This window comes from Parasteatoda tepidariorum, chromosome 6, assembly GCF_043381705.1.
Source record: "Parasteatoda tepidariorum isolate YZ-2023 chromosome 6, CAS_Ptep_4.0, whole genome shotgun sequence".
Classification (NCBI taxonomy): Eukaryota; Metazoa; Arthropoda; class Arachnida; order Araneae; family Theridiidae; genus Parasteatoda; species Parasteatoda tepidariorum.
Genome location: NC_092209.1, coordinates 91,550,518 through 91,575,020, shown reverse-complemented (window position 1 = coordinate 91,575,020; position 24,503 = coordinate 91,550,518). Strand labels below are relative to the sequence as shown.

Genomic DNA, 24,503 nt, shown 5'->3' with positions numbered 1-24,503 from the left:
GTGATATTTTATTTATAAATATTTCCAGGTTTTTTCCAGTATAAAAAAATTCCCTGATAATTCCAGGTTTTCCAGGTGGGTGGCCACCCTGAATTTAATAGTGCAGCACCTTTTCAAATATACCAAAATACTGCAATGAAACAACATATCTTACGTTATGTGAATGTAGAGGGGTTCAAATGCTTCTCGACCTGAAGTAGGCTCGATGAAGCCTGAGCCTTTGCCACGAAGTGTCACAGTAGCTCCTGTTTCTGTTCTAATGTGCTGAAGGAATGAGCCCTGTAGATTTTAATACATTAACTTTCTTCATTTGTAAAATCATTAAAATATATCAAATACACATTTAGACAACTCAAATTTACTTATTCAGGGTGCCTAGCCAAATATTTCAACAAAAAATAAGCACCTTCTGAGTACTTCTTAAGCGCTCAAAAAATATTTTCAACACTAAACATACCATAGCCGGTCAAATGACCGTTTAAGAACTTTTGCATCGAAAATATGTTTATCATCTTATCGTTTTTGCACATTTGACTTCCTGACTTTTTCTAACAATTATCAGGGTGCATAGCCAAATTATTCAACAAAAAATAAGCACTTTAAAAAAATATCATAATCAGGCAGGGTTGGTAAGTTATTGACAATTGACGGTTTATTTTGTTTTACTGTCATGCTAAAAAAAAAAACTTTAGGCATTGTTTTTGACAATTGTCAAAAATCATGAGATTTTAAATCATGTAAAATGAATGGCGTTTTCGTACGCTACAAACTGACAATACGCTAAAATAGATTAGGGTCGAATTAATTGTGAAAACGTTGAATAGAACAATGTGAACTGTGTCTTTTTGCGTAATGCATAGCGAAAATCAACATGGTAAAGGAAAAATATAATTTTGAAAAAGGGAAAATTAAGCACTTTTTAAAAACACCCATAGAAAAAAGCACCTTTAAGGGTTTTAAGAAATGAAAATAATTACCTTTAAGCACATTTTAAAAACACTACGCATCCTGAATTATATACAGTTAATATTCTATTATTATTTTTTTCCTTTGTATTTTGTTTGTTTTGAATAATACTTGTCGTATACCCATTTCTACCACGTATTAGACCATTTGACTGGGTGAATAATTTATTGCTTTATAAGGTTATTGGATCAGAAATGACGATGCAATGCGTGTTCAACGTATTGCATTCGATGAGTTGCAAATTTCTGCAAAGACTGTTGCGTTGTTAGTGGGTGATTGATTGCTAATATTATAATAATCTAATTAACTAAAATATATATTTTTTTTCTAAAAATTAAAACTCAATTTTAACGCAACGCAATTCAAATGATTTTTGGCCTTAATGAATTTTGATCAAATTAACCTGGATAATAATTACTATTTATTTATCAATAATGTTATTAATCCTATACAAAAATTTGCAGTCATCACTGGAATTTAAGATACAACAGGATTGTCAAAAATCAATTAAAAAACTAAATTCACAGCAATAACAAACAGAATGACAAATCAGCAATCACTGAAAATTAATAAATGTGAGTTTGAACAAGCAGTTCCATTTAAATATTTAGGCACAATAATCAATAATAATAAAGATATGAAAATTGAAATCAAAAATGGCTAATAGATATTATCATGGATTGAGAAACCAGTTCAAATCTAAATACATAAGTTTCGAAACAAAAATACAGTTGACACTAGTGAGACGAAAACTTTTATGTGAAAGGGAATTGTAGGCAATTATCAAAACGAGACAGACGAAGAGAAACGGACGAGAGAAAAATATCAAGAAAATTTTTTTGGTAGAGTAAGAGAAAATGGAACCGGGAGAATTCATTACAAATATGAATTACAATCATAATATAAAAAAAAAAAACACAACATAGTAAAAGTTATTAAGTTTTCTCAAACAAGGTGGCTAGATATTTTGATGTCGCGATGAAAATTCTGTTAAAAAAATTAACCTTCCAAACAACACCAGAGGGAAAAAGAGGAAAATCTAAAATAAGTAAGTTAGATAGAGTAGAGAAATGGTTAAAGGATTTGGGAGTTAACAGATGGAGAAATATAGCGTAAAATAGATGAGCCTAAGAAGAAGATGATTACCAAAAATGACTGGAAAAATTTTAAAATTTTTCTTCCTTCAATAACTAGAAAGAAAATGAACAAATCCATTAAAATTTACAAAATCAGGAAAAAAGACTCAACTACACTGATTTCCAAGCAAATTGCACTAGTTATTTCATTACATAATGTGTACAACATACTCTTAAGCAGGGAAATTGAAATGAAGACTTACAGCAGGTCCTAAAATTTTGTCTCTAACAGGATAATCAGGAGGAGCTTGTTCTAGACCAACAAATACTTTGTCTTGAACAAAATGAGTCTAAAATGAAAATAAATTTATTAGTTTGATTTTTATAAATATTAACAGTTTGGGTACAATTTTAACAACATAAACTTTTTTTTTCATGCCCTGGAGAAGTAGTGTCACACGGAACAAATCTAAACTTAGTTGCCACGTTCTCTCTATTTGACGCATTAGAGTGCATAAGCAGAGTTAATTGTGTCATCAGAACAATTCTATAAACTGAATTTCTTGATAACTTTCCAATCTCTAAAGCAAATCAAAATTGATAAATTTACTTGTTTTTAGATCAAATGTTCTTGATAGTTTAAATTTGTTTTGTAAATAAAAAAAATACTTAAGTGCACATTTTTATAATCTAAACTATTTGACTTAAAAAACTATTTTATAGTATTAATATTAAACTGATACAAATAGATAATGCCATACTGGTAGGTAAGTTTATTTAATGATATGTGAAATAAGCTATATAACAGAAAATACTATAAATGGCAAAGCCTCTAGTTTCCATTATAAAGATTTTCTATAACCATATATTAAAAAGTTAGACAGTAATAAAAAAAAAGTTTTTAATTTCTCGTAGACGATCGAGAGATTTTAGATTGTCACATTTAAATAAATATCGCAAGAAATATAAGATTCTTTCACTTTCCAAATATTGTTTTGAACACTTATAATTTGTTTTGAATACATTTTTAAATAGAAAGCTATAATATATGTATATATCTAACAGTGACCATGTATGTGATGTACAGCAGGGGTCTGTTTAAAAGAAATTTGGGTTCATTAATGAAACCTTCAGAAAATACTTTTTTATAAAAACAGACCCTCGACGATATATTTTAACTTAAAAACGGACTCTTCACAAAATATTTTAGTTTTTATTCACACTGTTCCCAAATTTGTTTATCTTCATGATTAATGTTTTGTAGATCGAAAATAATAATAAAAAAAGGAAGACGGATCTAAAAGAACCACTAAGTTTTTGTGAAGTCTCTGCCCGCACCCTTCTTCCCTCTCTCCCCACCATTTCTCCTCCTCCGCCGACATTTCCTCTCTTCAAGACCATGCGGAAGCGGATGACTTCAGTCATCGGCACTCTGACTCAGCATGTAGCAGAACAGGCAATGCTCGTCCCATCACATTTTATTTATTTCCCTGATTTTGCAAATTTATCTTTCTTGCTATTGTCTTTTATTTAGTAGCTTAACTCCTTTATACTCAAATAGTAAATTTATAAATTCTAATCTGCAATCTGGCAAATATGGTCTCAATAGTTTCGTTAGGAGAGCGTTCTAAAGTTTGGATCCCCTAATGTTAATTTTACTTCTTGTCTATTTCACTATATCTTGAGAACTTTTTAACCATGCGAAGTGAAAATTTTTTGCATATAATTCTAAAATTCGTTACATGGTAATACAGAAAATTTGATCAAAATTGGTCGAATAGATCCTGAGAAGTCGAATTTTAACAATACGACTTTTTGAGGAAGGGTGGGGGGTCAGAAATCCGAAACCGTCGGGGAAAAAAAAAAGGGTATGTTCATTCAGAGAAAGTTCCTTTTTTGTGTTTGACTTTTTAACTGAAAATATAGTCTGCACTTATTAATTGCATATTTGAGTTAACCCCCTCAAGTCATTAAGATTAAGTTCTAGAACCTAAAGATACGATCAAAAGTTATTCAGGGTGTTCCGTTTTTTTTTTCACTCAGTACATTTTTATTAATATTACATAAGATAAGTAATTTTTTTAGTAAATAAATAATTTATATTTATTCATAAAATTTATTAATAAAATATTATTAAAAAAAAAGAACTATTTTATACCAATTTCTTTAAAAATAAATGTTATAAATTTACTTAATATGAACACATTAAAAGTGTTGAAGTGTGTAAAAACATCCATTAGCTGTTAAAATATTAAAATTTAGTTAAAATATATCAATTGAAATAATTAAAAATTTAAGTGATTTTGTTTTCAATATTCGTTCAAGACAAATATTCGTCATTTGAGCAGTATAGGCTAAATACAGAATATTAGTCTGTTTCATTTCTAATTTAGAGGCAGCAATTAGCATTTCTTTTTGAAAATAAAATTTTTTTTATTACAATTTTATAGTGCTGAGTATAATATTGTATCTATTTATAATTTAAAAACTCCTTGAAAAGTGTTTTTTGCAATGACAGGATCCTATTTGCACAAATTCACCAAAGCAAAACCCTGGTTGAAAGAATGTGACTTCACATTTATTTTAGATTTACAAATTATGGGCAGGGTAGTTTTTTCACAATTTTGCAAAAACAGGACCTTTCACAAAATGTTGGACAGACCCCTGTACAGGCAATATTATTTACCTATTTAATTTCATGCCGATGCTACTTCCTACCAAAATCAGCAGAATAATTTTTAATTTAACCTTAATAAAACAAATGCCGCTTACCCCTGAGGGGATGTGGCTATTTTGATGATTGGGTACAGCGTTGACAATACCGTTAGCACCAGTAGAAGGATATGTAACAACACCTACAGTTGGACTTTTAGGTTTACCAGAAAGAGTTACATGGTGATCAATAATTTCCAAGATTTTTCTTACAGCAACTGAAAATAAAATAAAACTCTCTTAAGTAAAAGACAAAACTGTTGACATAAAATTTTCTCCTAAATTAGTTAGTTTGTTACAGAGGAAACCAAGTGTGTGATTAGCTTTTTGAGCAATATAAGCAACAAACAACTTTGTATAGGATCATTAACAGAAAAAAAAACAAACACTTACTATTGAACAATGTAGTGGAAGATCAATATTATAAATAACAGCAGCCAGACTGAGGAATCAAAACTAATGCCTTGTAGTGTGTCTACCACTACAAGAATACAATTCCAATTCACTAGCACATAAGACACGTTAACTCGATTCTATGACGGGGTACCTTTACGTAGACGAAGGTCGACAGGGTCGATAACCATCCACTCCCCACACCCTTAATTAGATCAAAGCTAAAGTGCCTTTTTAAAATAATTTAATGTAGTTTTATTTCGATAAAATTTAATAAACTTTCAAGTGACAGTCAAGTTTATGATCTAGGTCTGTGTTCCCCAACCTTTTTATCATCTGTCAACGTTTGATAATTTTACCGTGGCCAGATAGGGGAGGGGACGTTGATTGTTTATATTTTAGATTATTTTGATTTATAAATTTTAATTTAATTGCATTTAAACAAGCCTTCAAAATAAAATACTGTTACACCAAAAAATAAATATAAAGTGATTTAACGTTTTAACTTACTAGAACGTTACATCAATGAGAACCCTGAGCTTGTTTCCTTGTAATGAGACGGTTCCATCTGGGGGTCATCGGAGACAATGACACTGAAAGTGTGTTGCTTATGTCCAGTTTATTCTGTTGCTATGTTTTGGTTGCTGTTACTGCCAAAATTTTAATGGAACACAGATATTTTTAATTTGCGGTATAAACCTAGGAATTTANGTTGATTGTTCATATTTTAGATTATTTTGATTTATAAATTTCAATTTAATTGTATTTAAACAAGAATTCAAAATAAAATACTGTTACATCAAAAAATAAATATAAAGTGATTTAACGTTTTAAATTACTAGAACATTACATCAATGAGAACCCTGAGCTTGTTTCCTTGTAATGAGACGGTTCCATCTGGGGGTCATCGGAGACAATGACACTGAAAGTGTGTTGCTTATGTCCAGTTTATTCTGTTGCTATGTTTTGGTTGCTGTTACTGCCAAAATTTTAATGGAACACAGATATTTTTAATTTGCGGTATAAACCTAGGAATTTAAATTCAGTTTCAATGAAATGGGCAGCCCGGTATCATTTGATCCCCGGACCGTTACCGGTCTGAGGATTGGGGAACACTGATCTAGGTCATAACTGGTTTTCTTTCGGAAGGTGATTTTTTTCTTTCGGTTCAGCTGTTAACTTCCCACAACTAATGACTGTGTGGGATTTAACCTTAATAATGATCCAAAGACAATAGTGGTGCACGTGTACACTACACCACCATAACTAAGAGGAGGCGGTCATAGGCTGGCAGTTATCTCCTAGCTTTTGCACCACGCTCCCCAACAGCCCAATTGTGCACTGACTTTTCAAGATCTGAAAAGGGTCATAATCATTAGAGTGGATTTCAAGCCCCATACAATTAATTAATCCTAAATATGCAGTTATAATTAAGTTGTTATCTGCGTACAATATCAGGATGCATAGCCAAATCTATCTACAAAAAAAACAACCACCTTTCAAGCACTATATACAATAACAAAATGTAAAATAATTTTAAAAGTTATTTTATCATGATCATGATAAAATAACTACTTTCTGACAAAGAACTCTTTTTCTTGATTATATTAGATACCGTAAGAAGATACAGAGATTTTTCGGTACAATTTCAGAGGGTGGAAAATGAAGCCAGAAATGTTGGAGAATATCTTGCAAAATGCAGCGGAGTTGCAGATGAGACTGTTAGAATCTCACAGAACCCAGCACAGTATACGGCTTTTGTGGAGCCACAAGTATTTCATCAAACGTACGTTATCAATAGGCGTTTTCGTATGCTACGGATCGCCGTCAAGACGAAATGCAGTGTTTGAATGAATTGTAAAAATGTAGAAGAGAACAATGTGAAAACCACGCTTTTGCACGATACGTGCCGAAAATCAATACGGTAAAGGGCTTTTAGGAAACAAAAATCAAATACAATCACTTTTTAAAAACACTATGCACCACAAACATAATCAAACAATAGTCTACTCACTTTTAACAGCACGATAGTCTGAAGCTTGTAGATTTAAATATAAAGGACGACACCTGAATAAAAAAACAATCAGATCATGAAAGAGCAATAAAAACTATTTATACAAAATTTCATAATTAAGTATACATACTCAGGGGTAGCAATATTTTGACGTTCTTCAGGGGTCATATACCTCCCTCTTGTAGATATAGCAGCCCCACTATCTTTACAGATCTATAAAGACACATTTTAGATGATTCTAAGTAAGGGAGAGCAGCAACATAATAAATCAGAATAATTATTCAAATAATAAATGTACTCTTCTAATTGGTTTTCCAATCTTATAAGTCAAGTGACATAAATATTTCTAATGCAGGTGTCTGTGTAGGGAAAATTTACTACCGTTTAGCGGTACCTTCACAAATTCAACCTATTGAAAAATAATAGTTTCACAATAAACTTTCAAAAAAGCAGAAGTTCTAAGATTCTCTCCCTCTGCCTTTTAAAATTTGTTGTTGTATTCCTGTAAAAATGATAAACCCTGGGCTTAATTACCCATTTTGATTTGCAACGGAACACTCCCTTGGATTGCTATTATGATTGTTTTCCTGAGGAAAAAAGAGCTCTACAAATACGTAGCATGTGTTTGGTTAGATACAAGGATCCCACTCAATTTCAGAAAAAAATATTCCCTGACTCTTCCATGTATACTAGGTAAATTTCAATGAAAATTGAAACCATATTTTCATCAGAAAACTTTGATTATTTTATTTCTAATTTGTTAGATTTTCTGCGTAAAAAAATATTAAATCAGGAAGGGAACATTTCAGTTTGACTAAAATGTGAAACTTTTAAAACAAATAATTGAAATAGATGCTAGAATTAACTCTAAATCTCAATAACTGATTGCTGTTACAGACAATTTTAAGACTGGTTATTTTCCAGGTATGATATCAAAATATTCCAGGTTTTTGTAAAAAATTGCAACTTTCCCGGACTATTGCCTGATTTTTGTAATTAAATTAAAATTCCCTGACAATTCCAGGTTTTCCTTGACCTGTGGGAGCCCTGTCAGATAGCGCAGTGTGGTAAGCCAAACGGGTCGCTTATGGTATATTATACAGGGTGTATAAAAATCATGATTTTTTTTAAAAAATCAAAAAAATCGGATTTTTTTGATTTTAATCGGATTTTTTTGATTTTAATCATGATTTTTTTATAATTTCAATTCTATGGAATATAATCAATTTTGTGTACCATAGATTTAAAGTTGTATTGTATTACTATTGTTACTTATGGTATACATTGGAAATAAACATTACTAACCATTATCAACAAAATATTTCTTAATAATTTAAAAGCAAAAGGTGAAATAAGAAATAAACAATAACAAAGTGATTTCAAACTACAAATCAAGAAAGAAATTGTTTATCAAACAATATGTGATAATTATTAATTCTACATCTACAATATCAAATTATTTAAACAATCATTTAATTAGTTTTATTTAAAGATTTAAACATAAGGACTAATTTAGCTGCCTTTTCTACACCCAATTGATTCCGTAGTTTAGTATGTACAAGTCCAAAAGTGGAAAACATCCTCTCTATCCCTGCAGTTGTTCCTTTTGCAGTACATAACAACTGTATTGCATCAAACTCTTTTTGACCTACACAGTTCTTTAGAAGCGCAATTGATTTCCACCATTCCAAGATGTTTAAAGATTCTAGAGATTCTTTATCAAACAAAGTTCCATTAAACGGAGGAGAGCGTACAATGAATTTTAGCAAAATACTTAATAAGGAGGTTTCTCCATACTTTTCTTTAACAAAGTTTACAGCTTGATCTTTTTCATTTAGTGTTAAACATTGTACTTCAGAATTAGGATCCAAGAGGTAAGCTAGGAAATGAGCTGGTGTTAACGCTTGTTCATATCGTTTAGTAAAAAAATTTTTGCAGCAATTATTATTAGAATCTTTCAGAGTTTCCTTTAAATTTTTCCAGATGTTGACAACATTTGATAAACTACAATTATCTTTTTGCATTTTATCTAATGCTACAGAAATGGGTTTTAACATTAAAAGCATATCTTCTGCATTTCTTAGCTCAATGAACTATAAATATAATATGTAAACTGTTTTTAAAAGCAAATGAGTCACATTGAAAGTAGAAATGTTGAATTATATGAGTGAGATCTGAGAAATATATAGAACAGTCTACTTACTTGTTTATGTTTGAAACTTAGAAAAATATACAAGGAATGTTCAAGACTATACACAAAATTGTTTTTTTTTTTTATTAAAATCAGTGATTTTTTTAAAAAAATCATTTGATTTAAATCATGATTTTAATCATTTGATTAAAATCATTTACACCCTGATATTATAGTGACCTTTTTTTCCTCCCAGAGTTTTTTTAAAATGTAGAGCTCTATAAAGTTCACAGGAAGTCTAAATTCGAACTATTATTTAAACATTATTCTAAATATAAATTCAAATTCTTAAGTAAAAAATATTAAACAGGAGGTAGGAAAAATAAATAACCATTACTACAATAATTCAAACTGGAACAGCACACTAGGCAGCTAAAACCAATTTTACAATAGCATAATTGTTTTTGAACATATGGGAGAAATAAGTATAGAAATTTACCAGTCATAAATGATTTTTATTTGTAGAGACAATTTATGAAAATATTTTCTTATTTTACCATATTTTTGTGTTGAATTTTTAATACAATTTTCACAAAATAGGTACCTTATAAAAAAACCTAGATAGACCCCTGGAAAGGTGGTAAAAGACAAAGCTGGATTTTTCTTTTCATTTTGTGACTTTATAGCCAAAATATAAATACTTTTTTTGTGTTGAATTTTTAATACAATTTTCACCAAAATAGGTACCTTATAAAAAAAAAACCTAGATAGACCCCTGGAAAGGTGGTAAAAGACAAAGCTGGATTTTTCTTTTCATTTTGTGACTTTATAGCCAAAATATAAATACTTACCTTCAATTCTTAAAGGTTTAAAAAAAAAAAAAAACCTTCTAGAAACTGATTTTTGTCTTTCTCACCCAGGAAAAAGAAAAGAATCGGTTGATGGGTACACAGATTAGAATGGTAGAGTGTTATGTTAATTTAACACTAAACATACAATAACCGGTCGAATGACCCTTTAAGAACTATTTCTTCGAAAATGTGATTATCATGTTTGCACATTTGACTTCATGACTTTTTCTAAAAATTATATACAGCTAATAATCTATTATTATTGTTTTTTTTTTTTGTATTTTATTTATTTCGAATAATACATGTGGTATACCTATTTCTACCACAACCGGTCATTTAACCTGGTGAACAATTTATTGCCTTATAAGGTTATCGGATCAGAAATTACAATGTCATGCGTGTTCAATGTATTGCATTCCTTGAGTTGCACATTTCTGCTAAGACTGTTGCAAAGTGAGTTCAATCAGAATAACTGTGAATTCAAACTTCAAGAAAGTACCTAACATTTTACATTGGCATTTTTGTCTCAGAAAAAGAGACAAAAACTAAATGTTTTGGTAAGAAGCTTATATTTTATTTTGATAGCTTCACTTCATTTCAAACTAAGTGTTAGTTTTTACCCAGAAAAATGTCAAAAACAATCGAGACAGCACAAGTTCTTAGAAGAAATAATATTAATTATAATTCTTATAAGAATCATAGAAACAATAATAATTGGAAGAAATATGTTTACGGAAAATGTACAGTGGAAACACTCTGTATACGTAAAAATGCGTTGAGCAATGAATTAAAAATTCTTATTCCTTGTGTTTGTAATACTTACAAATTGGCAATATACAATTTTGCTTAATTATAGTGAAGTTATTTTTTTAGTTTATTTCCTTCCTAACATCCAAATTTCATACATTCAATCAAGAATCATAAAGTCCGGTCATTTGACTGGCTAAGGGTAGAAATAGGTATATATTAAGTGATAGTATCTTTAGTGTTAATGTTGGACAATTTATCTCACAAAATTCACCTCAGACACAACTCGCCCCATTTCAATTCACCAGGAGAACAATCTCTTTCAGTTTTGATTAAAAAAGTCTGTTTATGAAGACTACCTCTTGTATTGTCCTCAAATGCAAACTAAATATGAAAAGAATTGTTGCACCCAGAATAATAATAATTTCTAGGAAAAGATACGCATTGGTTGTAAAATATTTATTTTAATTAGCATTTATCTTGGTTAAGCAAAATATTTGTATAACAAATTTGTCTAGAGAAAATATATAATATTTTAATCACAACCCTACCCTTACTGTTGAAAATATTCCAGATTGTTCAGATTTAGTTTTTTAAATTTAATAATTCCCTATGACATATTTTTAGGTTTTTTTTACAATCATTATTTTTTGAATTCAAAAAAAGAAAAGTTGCTGAATTTAGTGATCACATATGAAGAAAACCTGTAACTTTGAGAAACTGGAGCTTCTTTAGAGTATGAGATTTGTAAAAAATAATTTCGAAACAAAATTAAAAACATATTACTCTAAATTATTTATTTATCTAATGATTATATTTTCATGCCTGAAAGTACTATCTCAGTGACTCATTGATTATTCAAGAGGCAAACTTCTCTAGCACTTATATCTTTCTGCAAGATACTTTTGATAATAATATAAATGTTGTTATTAATTAAATTTAAAGTAACAGAAACATTGAATTTACAAAGAAAAGCTTTTCTGGATAAATTAAAATTGTATGCATTTTTTCAAATGAATATGTGATATTTTTTTATTCTAATATCATGGGCGATAATCTCACATTTTGTAAGAGGAAAACACACTCATTATTTCTTTTTTCGCATTTCGTAAATCATCATTATCACATAAAAAAATAATAATTAAAAATTATAAAATCAGTGAAAGAAAAGAAAACCAAATATTTTTCCTGTCCAAAAGGGAATAAAAAAAAATCAAGAGCATTTCTCCCCCCCCCCCNATTTCCCCCCCCCCCCCAATGAGTGAAAAAGGTATCTCTTGAGTATAATTGTGGAGGGGAAAAAAACTTTCAAACATTTCTGCAGAAAAGAAATTGTTTGCTTCAATATTCCTCATTTTTCATTCTTCTCAAATAAGAAGCTAAAAATTAAGAAGATTTCCTTCCCACCGATGTGTAAAAAAGGCGTCTTTTAAATATAATTTTAGAGAAGAAAAAAAAAGTGTAAAAATTTTTCCAGAAAAGAAAACAATTTTTTTTTTTTTTTACTTTCTGAAGGGAAATTCTTTCTGCAAGAGCTCTGAAACATTCTGCTACAATGTCACCTCGAAAATGCCTTGCGGAATATAGCATATTTTACAAGAGATTCGTTATTAAATCCGTTTCCAAGTCACGTTCAAAATCTTAATATTAGGCTTAGATAGAAGACATTGTTATTTATTTCTGGTTACAACATAAAATAAAAAAAAGAAGATATTTTTATTTTAACCCCTAATTTTTATGTAAAGTGCAAGTACACCAGCATGTGCACTTTAAAAAAAAAAATCAATAAAATAAAATAAAAATACTGACATTTTTTTAAAAAATTCTTACCATGCACTTCAAAAGAATGCCTCTTCCGTTGATTACATATCATACTCTATTATTTCCTTTATTAACAACTTAATATTAAAATTAAAAATCATTGCTTACAATGACCGTAAAAGGTATTGCTTATTCATTTTATTTTACTTTCTCAGAAATTTGTTGTTTAAACATTTTTGTGTTTTATAAAGAACAAAGATAAGTAACTCACTCAACAAGCAGTAGACAAAAGAAGTATTCTCTCTGGTCAAAATATATTAGCTAGAAAAGTACTTTATCCTCATACTATTAATTTTGCATATAATACGATATTTCAAGAACTGTTTAAGCAAACTGTAAAATACTTACACAGAATTAAAAAATAATTTGTTTATAAGCAATTTTTAATAATTATTTATTAAAATAAGAATTGAGATATTTAAGAGTTGCAAATATTTTATTAAAATTCACCACACATAATGCCTATCAATAATAATAAAAAGTTAAATATAAAAAGCAAAACCGAACTTCATTAATATTAAAAAAAAAAAAAAANAAGCTAATGAATTGTGATTTACCTCATCTTGCATATGTCCTCTAGTCAGTAAATTTCTTGCACTAAGAGGAGCATCATTTATATCAATTTCTGCTGTAACTAAATCTCCACCTTTGGCTCTCCCCAGTACGTTGTTCCCAATCTATTAAGTAATAAATGCTGCATTATTACTCTCTCTTTTTCAATAACGATATAAGTGGGGAAAATGAATGAAAGATAAATAAACTTCATCAGAACATAAATTTAAAATAAGTTTTTAAAATTCGCTTTTACAGGGTGCATAGCCATATCTCTCAACAAAAAATAAGCACCATTCAAGTACTTTCTAAACACTATATACATTANAAAAAAAAAAAAAAACTCTTGTAACTTTGAGAAACTGGGGCTTCTTTAGAGTATGAGATTTGTAAAAAATAATTTCGAAACAAAATTAAAAACATAATATTCTAAATTTTTTATTTATTTATCTAATGATTATATTTTCATGCCTGAAAGTACTATCTTAGTGACTCATTGATTATTCAAGAGGAAAACTTCTCTAGCACTAATATCTTTCTGCAAGATACTTTTGATAAGAATTAATATAAATGTTATTAATTAAATTTAAAGTAACAGAAACATTGAATTTACAAAGAAAAGCTTTTTTGGATAAATTAAAACTGTATGCATTTTTTCAAATTAATATGTGATATTTTTTTATTCTAATATCATGGGCGATATTCTCACATTTTGTAAGAGGAAAACACACTCATTATTTCTTTTTTTGCATTTCGTAAATCATCATCATCACATAAAAAAATAAATAATTAAAAATCATAAAATCAGTGAAAGAAAAGAAAACCAATTTTTTTCCCGTCCAAAAGGGAATAAAAAAAATCAAGAGCATGAGAAACTCAACTGTTAAGGAAACTGTAAAATACTTACACAGAATTAAAAAATAATTTGTTTATAAGCAATTTTTAATAATTATTTATTAAAATAAGAATTGAGATATTTAAGGGTTGCAAATATTTTATTGAAATTCCCCACATATAATACCTATCAATAATAATAAAAAGTTAAATATAAAAAGCAAAACCGAATTTCATTAATATTAAAAAAAAAAAAAAAAAANAAAAACAAGCTAATGAATTGTGATTTACCTCATCTTGCATATGTCCTCTAGTCAGTAAATTTCTTGCACTAAGAGGAGCATCATTTATATCAATTTCTGCTGTAACTAAATCTCCACCTTTGGCTCTACCCAGTACGTTGTTCCCAATCTATTAAGTAATAAAAGCTGCATTATTACTCTCTCTTTTTCAATAATTCTCTCTCTTTTAAAATCCGCTTTTACAAGGTGCATAGCCATATCTCTCAACAAAAAATAAGCACCTTTTAAGTACTTTCTAAACACTATATACATTAATAAAATGAAAAATTATTTTCAAAGACTTTACATGACCATGATAAAATAACTAGTTTCTAACAAAGAACTCCTTTCCTGATTATATTAGCCACCATAAAAAAATAGAGAGATTTTTTGGTTCGATTTCAGAAAGTGGAAAATGGAGCCTTAAATTGAGACTATCATTAAAATGCAGTAGAGTTGCATGAGAGAATGCTAGAATGTCACCGAACTCGGCTCAGTAGACGCACATGCAAACCTGCAAGTAATTCATTAAACATGTAAAATAATTAGCACATTCATACACTACGACTACAGTAGGGTGAAATCGATCACGGTTGAATGAATAGAACAATGTGAAAAGCACGCTTTTGCACAATACAAGGCAAAAATTGACAGTGTAATGAAAAAAAAAAAGATCTAATTTTCAAAAAGGGAAAATCAAGCACTAAAAAAAAGGTGCTTTTTTGGCAACTAATTTTTAGTTTTCTGTTTTGGTCTGAGTTATTGTCACGAAACAGCATATTTTGCAGGGCACATAGCCAGATTTCTCACCCAAAAAAAATAAGCACCCTTTAAGTACTTTTCAAGCACTCAAAAAATATTTATAATCACTTTCTAAAAAAAAAAAAAAAAATATTATAATTAGGACCTGTGCAATAATAAAAAATATTTTTTTATCATTTGAAGTTCCTAATTTATAAAGATAAAATCAAAACCTTTTTCAATACTTTACATAATTATGATAAAAGAACCTGTTTCTGAGAAAATTGTGAAAACCATGCATTTTTTGTAATTTAAAAAGACAACCACCACAAAGAAAAAATATTTTTTAAAAATATAGACAATTAAGCACTTTTTACAAACCTTGAATAAAAAAAAAGCACCTTTAACGGCTTTTAAAAAACGAAAATCAAAAGTAAACACCTGTAAGCACTTTTAAAAAAAAGCTATGCACCCTGTTTCATAATAATTTTAAACATTTCACATTTTCCGTACATTAAATTATCATTAAAATTCACTTTAACATTTTTTAAAAGAAAAAGTCAAATAGATGCATGCAAACATACTAGTTATATCTGTTATGCCCTGTGGACTAGTGTCAAATTTAATATATACCTCAGAATAAGTACCTAAATATTCAGGTACTTATTCACGACTTATCAGGTACGACCAGTTGATCTGTCTACACAAACTTACAAAATATAAGTTCAACAATTACTGTGCTGCTTTTAGATACATTGCTCTGAATGAATAAATTTACAACAGGAAACAAAAATAAATATCACATAAACAGACATATGATATGGTACTATAACGAAGAAACTTGTTCAGTGCTGAAACATTAAATAAAAGTGAGAAACAACAGAGATGCAGAGCAATTCACAAGGGGAAAAAAATTTAATTAGCCAATAGGGTAGGAAAACAAGATAGAATAATTTAATCAAGCATAAGTAAACTGAAAAAAAAAAAGAAGGGTGTGTTCCACAAATGAGTACCTCAGATGTTGAAAGATGAAAAAAATAGACACTAGAAAGATCATTGACTAAATTAATAGAATTTTTAAAAATATGAAATGATTCCTCGAAATCTAGGTCAGTGGCTGAGGTATAATTAGAAATTAAGACATTTAGAATAGAAGAAAGTTTAGTATCTTGATTTTGGTCATACCATTTATTTCAAAGTCATACCGTTTATTTTAAAGTCATACCTTTTATTTTATTTAAAAGCACACCAAATTTGAGGTATCTCTATATCTTAACACTAATTAACAAACATATTAAATAATAAAGGGCTATGTTAAACATGCTTTTAACCTAAAAGCTACCTAATTTATCTGGAAAACAAATAACCATTCAATTAAAAGGTCAACAAGGTTAAATAATTTAATTAACAATAATTTAATGAACACATTTCAAGATTAATTATAAATACAAGGTATCTGCTAAAATTTAGATTTTCAAATCCATGACTTTTCCTGACTGAACGAAGTTACTATTTTCTCAGACAAAAAACACAAGAACAAATTTAAAAAAAAACATTAAAATAACATTAATTGAAATGATAAGTAAATCAAATCTGTTATACTCTGCATCTTCATATTTATAGATTTAAATTCAAAAAACGAGTATAGAAAGAGTTGAAGCAATAAAATAGCTAAAAAATTACAAAAGCAAATAAATTTTTTTAAAAATATTTTTCTGTAGAATTATATTCTAAAGATAGTTTTCTTTTTCATGGGAAAGGAAAGAAATACTCCCGATTTTTTTGTTCTCCTTTCAGAATTAAAGCAAAAATTTGCCAATGACTGGCTTGTTTCAGCTAGAAATTTAAATTAATAGAATAAAAAAAAAACTAAATAATAAATAAATAAAAAAATTCTGAAATCAGAGAAGTTTAAAAGACAATTCGCTCTAGAAATGACATTCTTTCTTTCATTTTTTGAAAGAGCACCATAATTTCTAAAGAACAGTATATAAACAATTTAAATTTTAATAAAATATTACTGTGAGTGGAGATTTTGTTACAAATTCAGATACTCGGAACACTGTGAAATTAAGGGGGGGGGGGATTCCATTTAAAAAATTAGATTTTGCGGTGAGCGAAACCCATGACTTTCAGTGCTTTTTTAAAAAAATTGTTAAGATCTGCTATATCACAGTAAGTTATACAAATGCACAACCTATAATGAATTTCTTTAAATTATTATCATCATAATTTTTTTAGATTTTTTTAAAAGTATGTTTCATCTTAGTATAAAGATTTGAAATTAAAAGGAGAAAGATCATAATTTTTTATCAAAATTAAAAAACAAAACAAGAGAACTTACTTTAGGTTTTATTTGTGAAGTTGACAATTTTAATTTTCCTTTAGCAATCAGCATGGCATTCACTTTTGCTGCGGCCTCAGCAGCAGCTTCTAAACTGCTTTTACTCATATTTTAAGTACCTTAAATAAAGACATAAACAGAAAGAAAATTAAACAAAAATAATTTTATGCACAAAAACTTAGTTTATTGAGAAGAAAATATGCTTACACATAGGTATATTATTTACATAACTCAAATTAACTTTGATCAAGAATTATAAAACTCACATTACTAATACAACAGAAAAAATAAAATAAAAATTAAGATAATTCTATCAGCTTCAATCATTGAAAAAAATTTTAAATTATCTATACCTTATAAGACTAAAATCAAAATTTCCCATCTTGAATTATTAAAGCAATTTTATACATTAAATAGAGAGAAACCTCAGTTCATTGCGGGACTGTGCGAATGTGACAGATGTTAAGGAGTGGCCGCTATTCATAATTATAAATGAATTGGGTGTTCAAATAATATTAGAAACAGAAACAATATGAAACGATAAGTTAAAAAATTACAAACAAAAAGACTAACCCACAATTTATTACCTGTAAAATTAAGATTAGAAAAAAACCTCAGTTTTTTCTTCTTAAAATGAAAATATAAATTTACGATGTTACACCTTTCAAAATAATTTTTCTTGCCATCTATTTGATGCCTTAAAATGATTTACTCGTAGTTTGTTTTTCTTTTTGAAATTTGCAGAACATTTTCTTGTAAAAATAGGTAAGAATCAGCAAATTTTTTTACTAAGTTTTCTTTTGGATTTTTAAATTTCAAACGTGAGCGTTTATTATTTTTTTTCATTCTCAAAAAGCTAAGCATTTAAAGTAAATTTAAAAAAAGGTTATTTATAAAATAATAAAGTTAAATAACAAATGGGCTTAGTCATTAATGAAGAGAAAACAAAATATATGTTGATCTCAAGAAACAGAGCCCCAGACCCCTATCTTGAAATAAATTCTTACAGATTTGAAACAGTAAGGAGTTTTACTTACTTAGGATCAATTATTACTATTGACAACAGAATGACTCCTGAAACAAAAAAATCAACTATCTGGCAAATAGGGCTCTCTATGGGCTGCGAAGATTTATCAAATCTGCGTTTCGTTCAAGAAAAACAAAATTCTTAATCTACAAAACTTTTGTCAGGCCAGTTTTGACATATGCTTCTGAAACTTGGGCAATGACAAAACTGGAGGAAAATTGTATCACAATATTTGAGAGAAAGATTTTGCGGAGTATACTTGGTGGTGTAAATGAAAACAATAACTAGAGAAGGAGATTATACAAAATAACTTTGAACTGTGTATGGCCCACATGATTCGAATGAGTGATGAAAATACAATAAAAAAGATGCTGCTTTTTAAACCTACTGGAACAAGAAAGCTGGTAAGGTCGCGGTTGAGAAGGGCTGAATTGGTGGAGTCTGAGTTTCTTGCAATTAATGCAAAGAATTGGAGATCAAAGATAAATCTGACGTCATTATGGAGAAAAATCTTCAGAGGAAGGCATTGACCCACATTGGACTGTCTGGCTAACTATGATCCCAGAAGCTGAATATTTTCAAATGTTCTGCAACAGGACTTATCAATTTAAACAAATGTTCTGCAAGCATTTCACATCGAAAAAAAAGCCAACTTTATGTTAAAATACTATATTTTCATTTATTCAATTATAGGATCATACACAGATACACTACATTATTTTTTAAACCAAGGCGAACATTCTTGATTTGTTACTTTTTCAATCACTTTTGAAGTAAAAAATTTTGTTAATGACGGTGATGATGAATTATTAATAAAATGCCTATGATATGAAGGTCCAAACATTAAAATAAGGGCTGCCTTAAAAATATTTCGAAGGGACAAAGGTGCAAGGATGGTGTACCATTTGCAAATACAAACATTCCTTGGTCTGTTGTTCAAAAAGCTTCTTCCTCTCCATCGAAAGCATTTGGTCTTTTAGAAGCAATTCTCTCAATCATGGATCCCCACGATTCACAAATTGCTTCTGAAGTGGGAATTTAAAATATAAAAAGACATAAACTTTATGAAATTTGAAATCTCTGAATTTAATTCATTTACGGCTTGCTTTAGAAGCTCTCTTGATCAAAATGGTTACAGAAGTATTCAAGATACAAATTGTTCTGCAGGACTTCCGTTTGTTCTGCGACGTACGTCACAGTTTTAGGCACTTTCTGCTTCTAGGACTATGATGAGGATGAAAGTTAAAAGTAAAGCATGAGTATCTCTGACAATTTCATAGAACCTAGTTTTTGTTTAACATGCTCAATTAAATAACTGATATTTACTGACACAGACTTCGATAAAATGAAAAACTTTCTGCAAACACAAAATCTCAATTGAAATACTTTCTGCCCAATGGGAAAAATAGCAGCGACATGGGGTCATTGTCGCAGAACATTACAGAGTTCTTGCAGAAAAAATTTTCCTTTGAAAAATTTTTTAGTTTTCTTTCCTGCAGAAATGTAGGGGAAAGTTGGACAAAACGGGACACCATTATTGTTTTTATTTATTACGGAAAATCTGTTAAAGAGAACCACGCTTTTTTTTCTTTTATAGCTATATCACTTATTGAAGCACAGAAGAAACATATTTTAAACTAAATTTAATGACTGTGAATAGAAAAAAATTTCATTTTCCAAACTCTTATATATCCCGTTTTAGAATACCTGGGTTGGACAAAACGGGATAGGGTTTACAATGTTTAATTTTTTGTGTAAAACTAACTAAAAAACATAATTAACTGACAGAAAACTGTAAAGCCAAATTTCTAAAAACTGTATTTATGGGATTTTATTGCTTCTAACATTTTTATATAGACTGTTGTTTTATAATTAAGCACACAAAAATTACGATGCTACATATGTTTTTAAAGATTTTATGAGTTTTTAAACATGAACGCTTATTCCATAATTTTCACTGTCAAAATATGCCTGGTGCCCTTAAGAGGGATTTCTTAGCAGTCCTTTCTTCGATTCTCTTGGTTAATTCTTGTAGCTCTAGCCCTTTCTTTTTCTTCCATTTATAATTCACTTTAATATGGAGATGGTGTTATTACTACAGTTTTCTTCTTTCTCTTATCAGCCATTTTTTCTGGGAGCGGTACTTTTACTTGAGGTACAGGTAGAACACACTTTGGAAGGATGGAAAAGGGTCGCTTAGGTCGATAACAAGAGAGTAATAATCCTAAAACTGCACACATCAGTCTGGTGTAAAATGCCTGGAGGTTCTTGCTGTTAGATCAGTGGTGACAGACAATGCAAACAGGTGATCTGGGAAGACGTCAGGATTGTAAGGACTTATACCAGTTTTGCTAAACCCTTTAATGGTAGTTTCTGCAACGGCTGCCAGTGAGTAGGTTGCGTTGAACAGCTTTGTAACCTCGTAAATTGCAACGCACCTACCTGGATGGTTGAACAGCCACTTTCGAACTCCTTGTATATAATACGTGCTCAGCGGAGCCATGAAACTGACATCCAGGGGCTGAAGGCGATGAGTTGTATGTGGGGACATTATTTTCTCTTGCTAAATTCACAAGTTACACCAAACTTTGGTGTGACTGTTGTTCCATCAAGCAGCAACAGCACTGGCCTAGTGTTGGAAAATTCTACGAACTTTTAAAACCTAACAATGAAGGTCTTCTTAGTGATACACTTCAAACTATCCATGAGTCTTTGGTTTTCCTTCACTCGAGAAAATACAAACATAGGAGGGACGAATACCCCAGCTGCATGTCTCAACAGTGACCAAAACTCGGGTGAACTACCCACTTGCTTTTTGCCTCGTAGACTCAACACTTTTGAAGGCTTGTTTGGCACTGTTAGAATTCCTGTTTCATCAACATTATAAATATGATTTGCAGTAATCTTACATTTACTTAACAGAGAATTTAAAAAAAAACTGCTTAACTGCAGTGCGATTAAATCCTATTGCTCGGGTCATACTCTGGCTTTCCCCATATAAAAAAGATCATTTTGCTATTGTAAAATTATAGGCTTAAAATTATCTCCAATTTTAGAATTCCATAAAAATTATTGTCCATAGTTAGTGTTTTCATTACAGAAAAAAAAAAAAAAAAAAAAACTTTTTTTNAAAAAAAAAAAAAAAAAAAAAAAAACGAGACAGAATTTCTCAAAAACTGGGTGAGATTTTTAAAAATTAAGAAAAACACGAATAGACTTGGGAAAAAAAAATATTTCTTTAATTATAATAAATTTTTAACATCTTCTAATTTTTAAAGCATTGAATATTTTTGCTGCATTATCACATGGAAAAGGTTCTATATCTACTTTTTCATCAGCTATTCTCATTAGGTTGCTCAAATGCTTATCAGTCAATCTGTTACAATATTTTGTCTTAATACGGTTTTGGGTGCTAAATGACCTTACAACAGATGCTGAACTATTCGGAATCACTAATTAAATTTGTAGCATTGTGCACACACTTTCCTATCCTCTACAACTGCCAGCATAGGCTTTTCAGTTATTTCTGCTCTAGAATAATGAGGTTCGTTGAAGTTATTTCCATGTTCATACTTCTTGTTAGGTCTTCCAGCATAGTTTTCACAGACTTCAACTTTTACAAATTGCTGTAAATTGTAGATGAGTGAGTTTGGTAATTCATTAACAACTAAAAATAGAGCAACTTTAAACAACTTAATATAAAGGACTCACTTTTTTTTCTCAACACTTGTCGAAGTTGTTCTTTTCTAACACGTCTTTTTCAGAATGGCGGAAGACGAAATTGTTTCCAGAATTCGAGCATTTTAAAATTGATTAATAGAGTGTGAGAAATTCTCGCGTTAACCATTTTTTAATGCGAGAAAGGAAAAAAATATGCGAGATTCTCACGTTCTCGTGCTGTAGTGAAAACACTGATAGTTAAATTAAATTTCAACTTGAATTAAAAAAAAACAAAACATGCATTCAACAGTACTAGCACAAAAAGTTATTTTCATTGTGAGAACATTTTCGACTAGGTTATACAGAAAAAAGTTTCACAGAGAAAAAAAAATGTTTCATAAAAAATGTAGGTCTGTAAGAATAAATTTTTAATAGGGTTTAAGATAATGTTCGAACGTTTAGAATATTGTTCAAATTTTGACTTTCAGTAGAGTTTACAAAAGGAGACCATTGTTGTTTCATTTAAAAAAATTCAGCTAAAAAACAAAAGCTCGCTTTGATATGGTGTGAGCGACGGTTTAGGTTTACCATATTGCAGTATTTGACTAAACATGTGCTACTTTCTTGTAAAAGACATCTGGCAAAAATCCCTAGATTACAACGAGAATGGGGTCTACATGAGAACTTGGTTTATTAAAAGTATTTTGGGAAACTAGCATTTTTCCAACAGTTGAATATGTGAAGGTACCGCTAAATGACAGTAAATATACCCTGCAGAGACCTCTGGTTTCCCAACTTAATAGATTTTAATCTATTTGAAAATCAAGAAAGAAACTAATGTACTTCCTTCTTCCTATGACTTCAAACATGCTAATGATGAAAGCATGCAAAGTGTTGCCAATAGGTAGAGAGTTCTATACGCCACCTGTCGCCAATAATAAACAAAAATAAATAGAACAAATAAGTTATATCCTTTTCAGCTATTATTATATCAATCAGCTATTCTAATGAAAATAAGATAATGTTTTTTGAACATATTAGACTAAACAAATGATCTAATTTTCAACTATTCATAAAAATAATGGGAATATTTCTACTTTAGGACTTAACACAAAATGAATCATATTTTCTAAATAAGAAACTAGATTCTAAATTTATATTCAATCACCGACTGCTCCTTCAATAAAATATAAGTATGTCAACACAGCGGGTCATATTTCCGGATACCTGTTCATACTAACTACAATCAATATGATGCAAAAGAGATTTTAAATCGCTAGAATTAAAAAAAAAAAAAAGAAGAAGGAGTGTGTACAAGTTTTACTTCTCAAGTTGGTCCCATATTTTTTCATTAGTTTTCATGGGGTACTACTCCGAAGTTGCAGAAATTTAGTTATTAATTTGGCAGAGGCCATACACAGGATAAAATTAGTAATCAAAATAAATAAATAATTTTTCTTGCTTTCAGTTATTTTAATATCTGACTAAGGATCCAGAATAAAAAATTTGTTTTGAGTGTACTTCGAAAATACCAGACAAAAATAAATATAACAAATAATACTGTCTCACCTTCGGGCCAATCTAATAAAAAAATTTCTGAAACAGGACTTGCAACTAAATGATTAAATTTTTTAACAAGGAACTCGGTTCGATCAATTCAATGCGTATTTTATTTTAAAAAAGGGTTGCAAAAATACGATGAGAGAAAAACTAAATAAAAGTAGGGTGATTAAATTCAATTATTTTAATAACTATTTGATTCTATACTGTGTTTGATAGATTAAAATTATAACTAACTACATTAACTTTCGCCATAGCTTTATTAACATTTAATAATAAAAAACTGCTATTATTATATGTTTACAAAGAATAAAAAACAATCGCAAATAGAAATAATTCTTACACGGCAACAACAATTTTGTACTTTGCTTTTTTAAAAATAAATATTTTTTTCCATTACCTATAAATCACACATCAAAACAATTGTGCTCATTCATAAAAATTCAAATCCTTGATGTCGCGTTGTCTAAACATAATGAATGAGATACTAACAATATGCTTTTAGTGATGAAATGAAATCTTAAACGAAGTTCCCAGAGAATCATTGCATTCTTTTAAAATTTTTCTTTCCACAATTTTGATTGACTTTTACAGTAATAATTCTAAAATTTTGAAATTTAAGGAAAATTTTTATCCACTACTACAAGGGACGAGATCGGTTATTTTTTGTTGCCACCTGCAGACAAGAGGTAAGAAATGACATAATTTCTTTTAAAAATTGTAACTTACGAAGATTTTGAAAATAATGAGGATTGAAGAAACCTATAAAAAATGGATGCTTAATCCCTTAATT

General features: G+C 29.3%; 1 protein-coding gene across 1 annotated transcript in view; it reads right to left on the bottom strand.

Annotated features, from left to right (window-relative positions):
- LOC107442031 (KH homology domain-containing protein 4) overlaps positions 1-24,388 on the bottom strand; it is a 50,919-nt gene extending 26,531 nt beyond the window's left edge. The window contains exons 1-8 of the mRNA XM_071181890.1: positions 24,111-24,388; positions 17,464-17,582; positions 14,389-14,508; positions 7,292-7,374; positions 7,162-7,214; positions 4,815-4,972; positions 2,306-2,392; positions 155-279 (exon numbers count right to left, since the gene is read on the bottom strand). Of these exons, the coding sequence (XP_071037991.1) occupies positions 155-279; positions 2,306-2,392; positions 4,815-4,972; positions 7,162-7,214; positions 7,292-7,374; positions 14,389-14,508; positions 17,464-17,571 (734 nt within the window). The 5' untranslated portion in view covers positions 17,572-17,582; positions 24,111-24,388. The remainder of the gene's footprint in view (positions 1-154; positions 280-2,305; positions 2,393-4,814; positions 4,973-7,161; positions 7,215-7,291; positions 7,375-14,388; positions 14,509-17,463; positions 17,583-24,110) is intronic.
- Between the last annotated feature and the right edge of the window lie 115 nt (positions 24,389-24,503).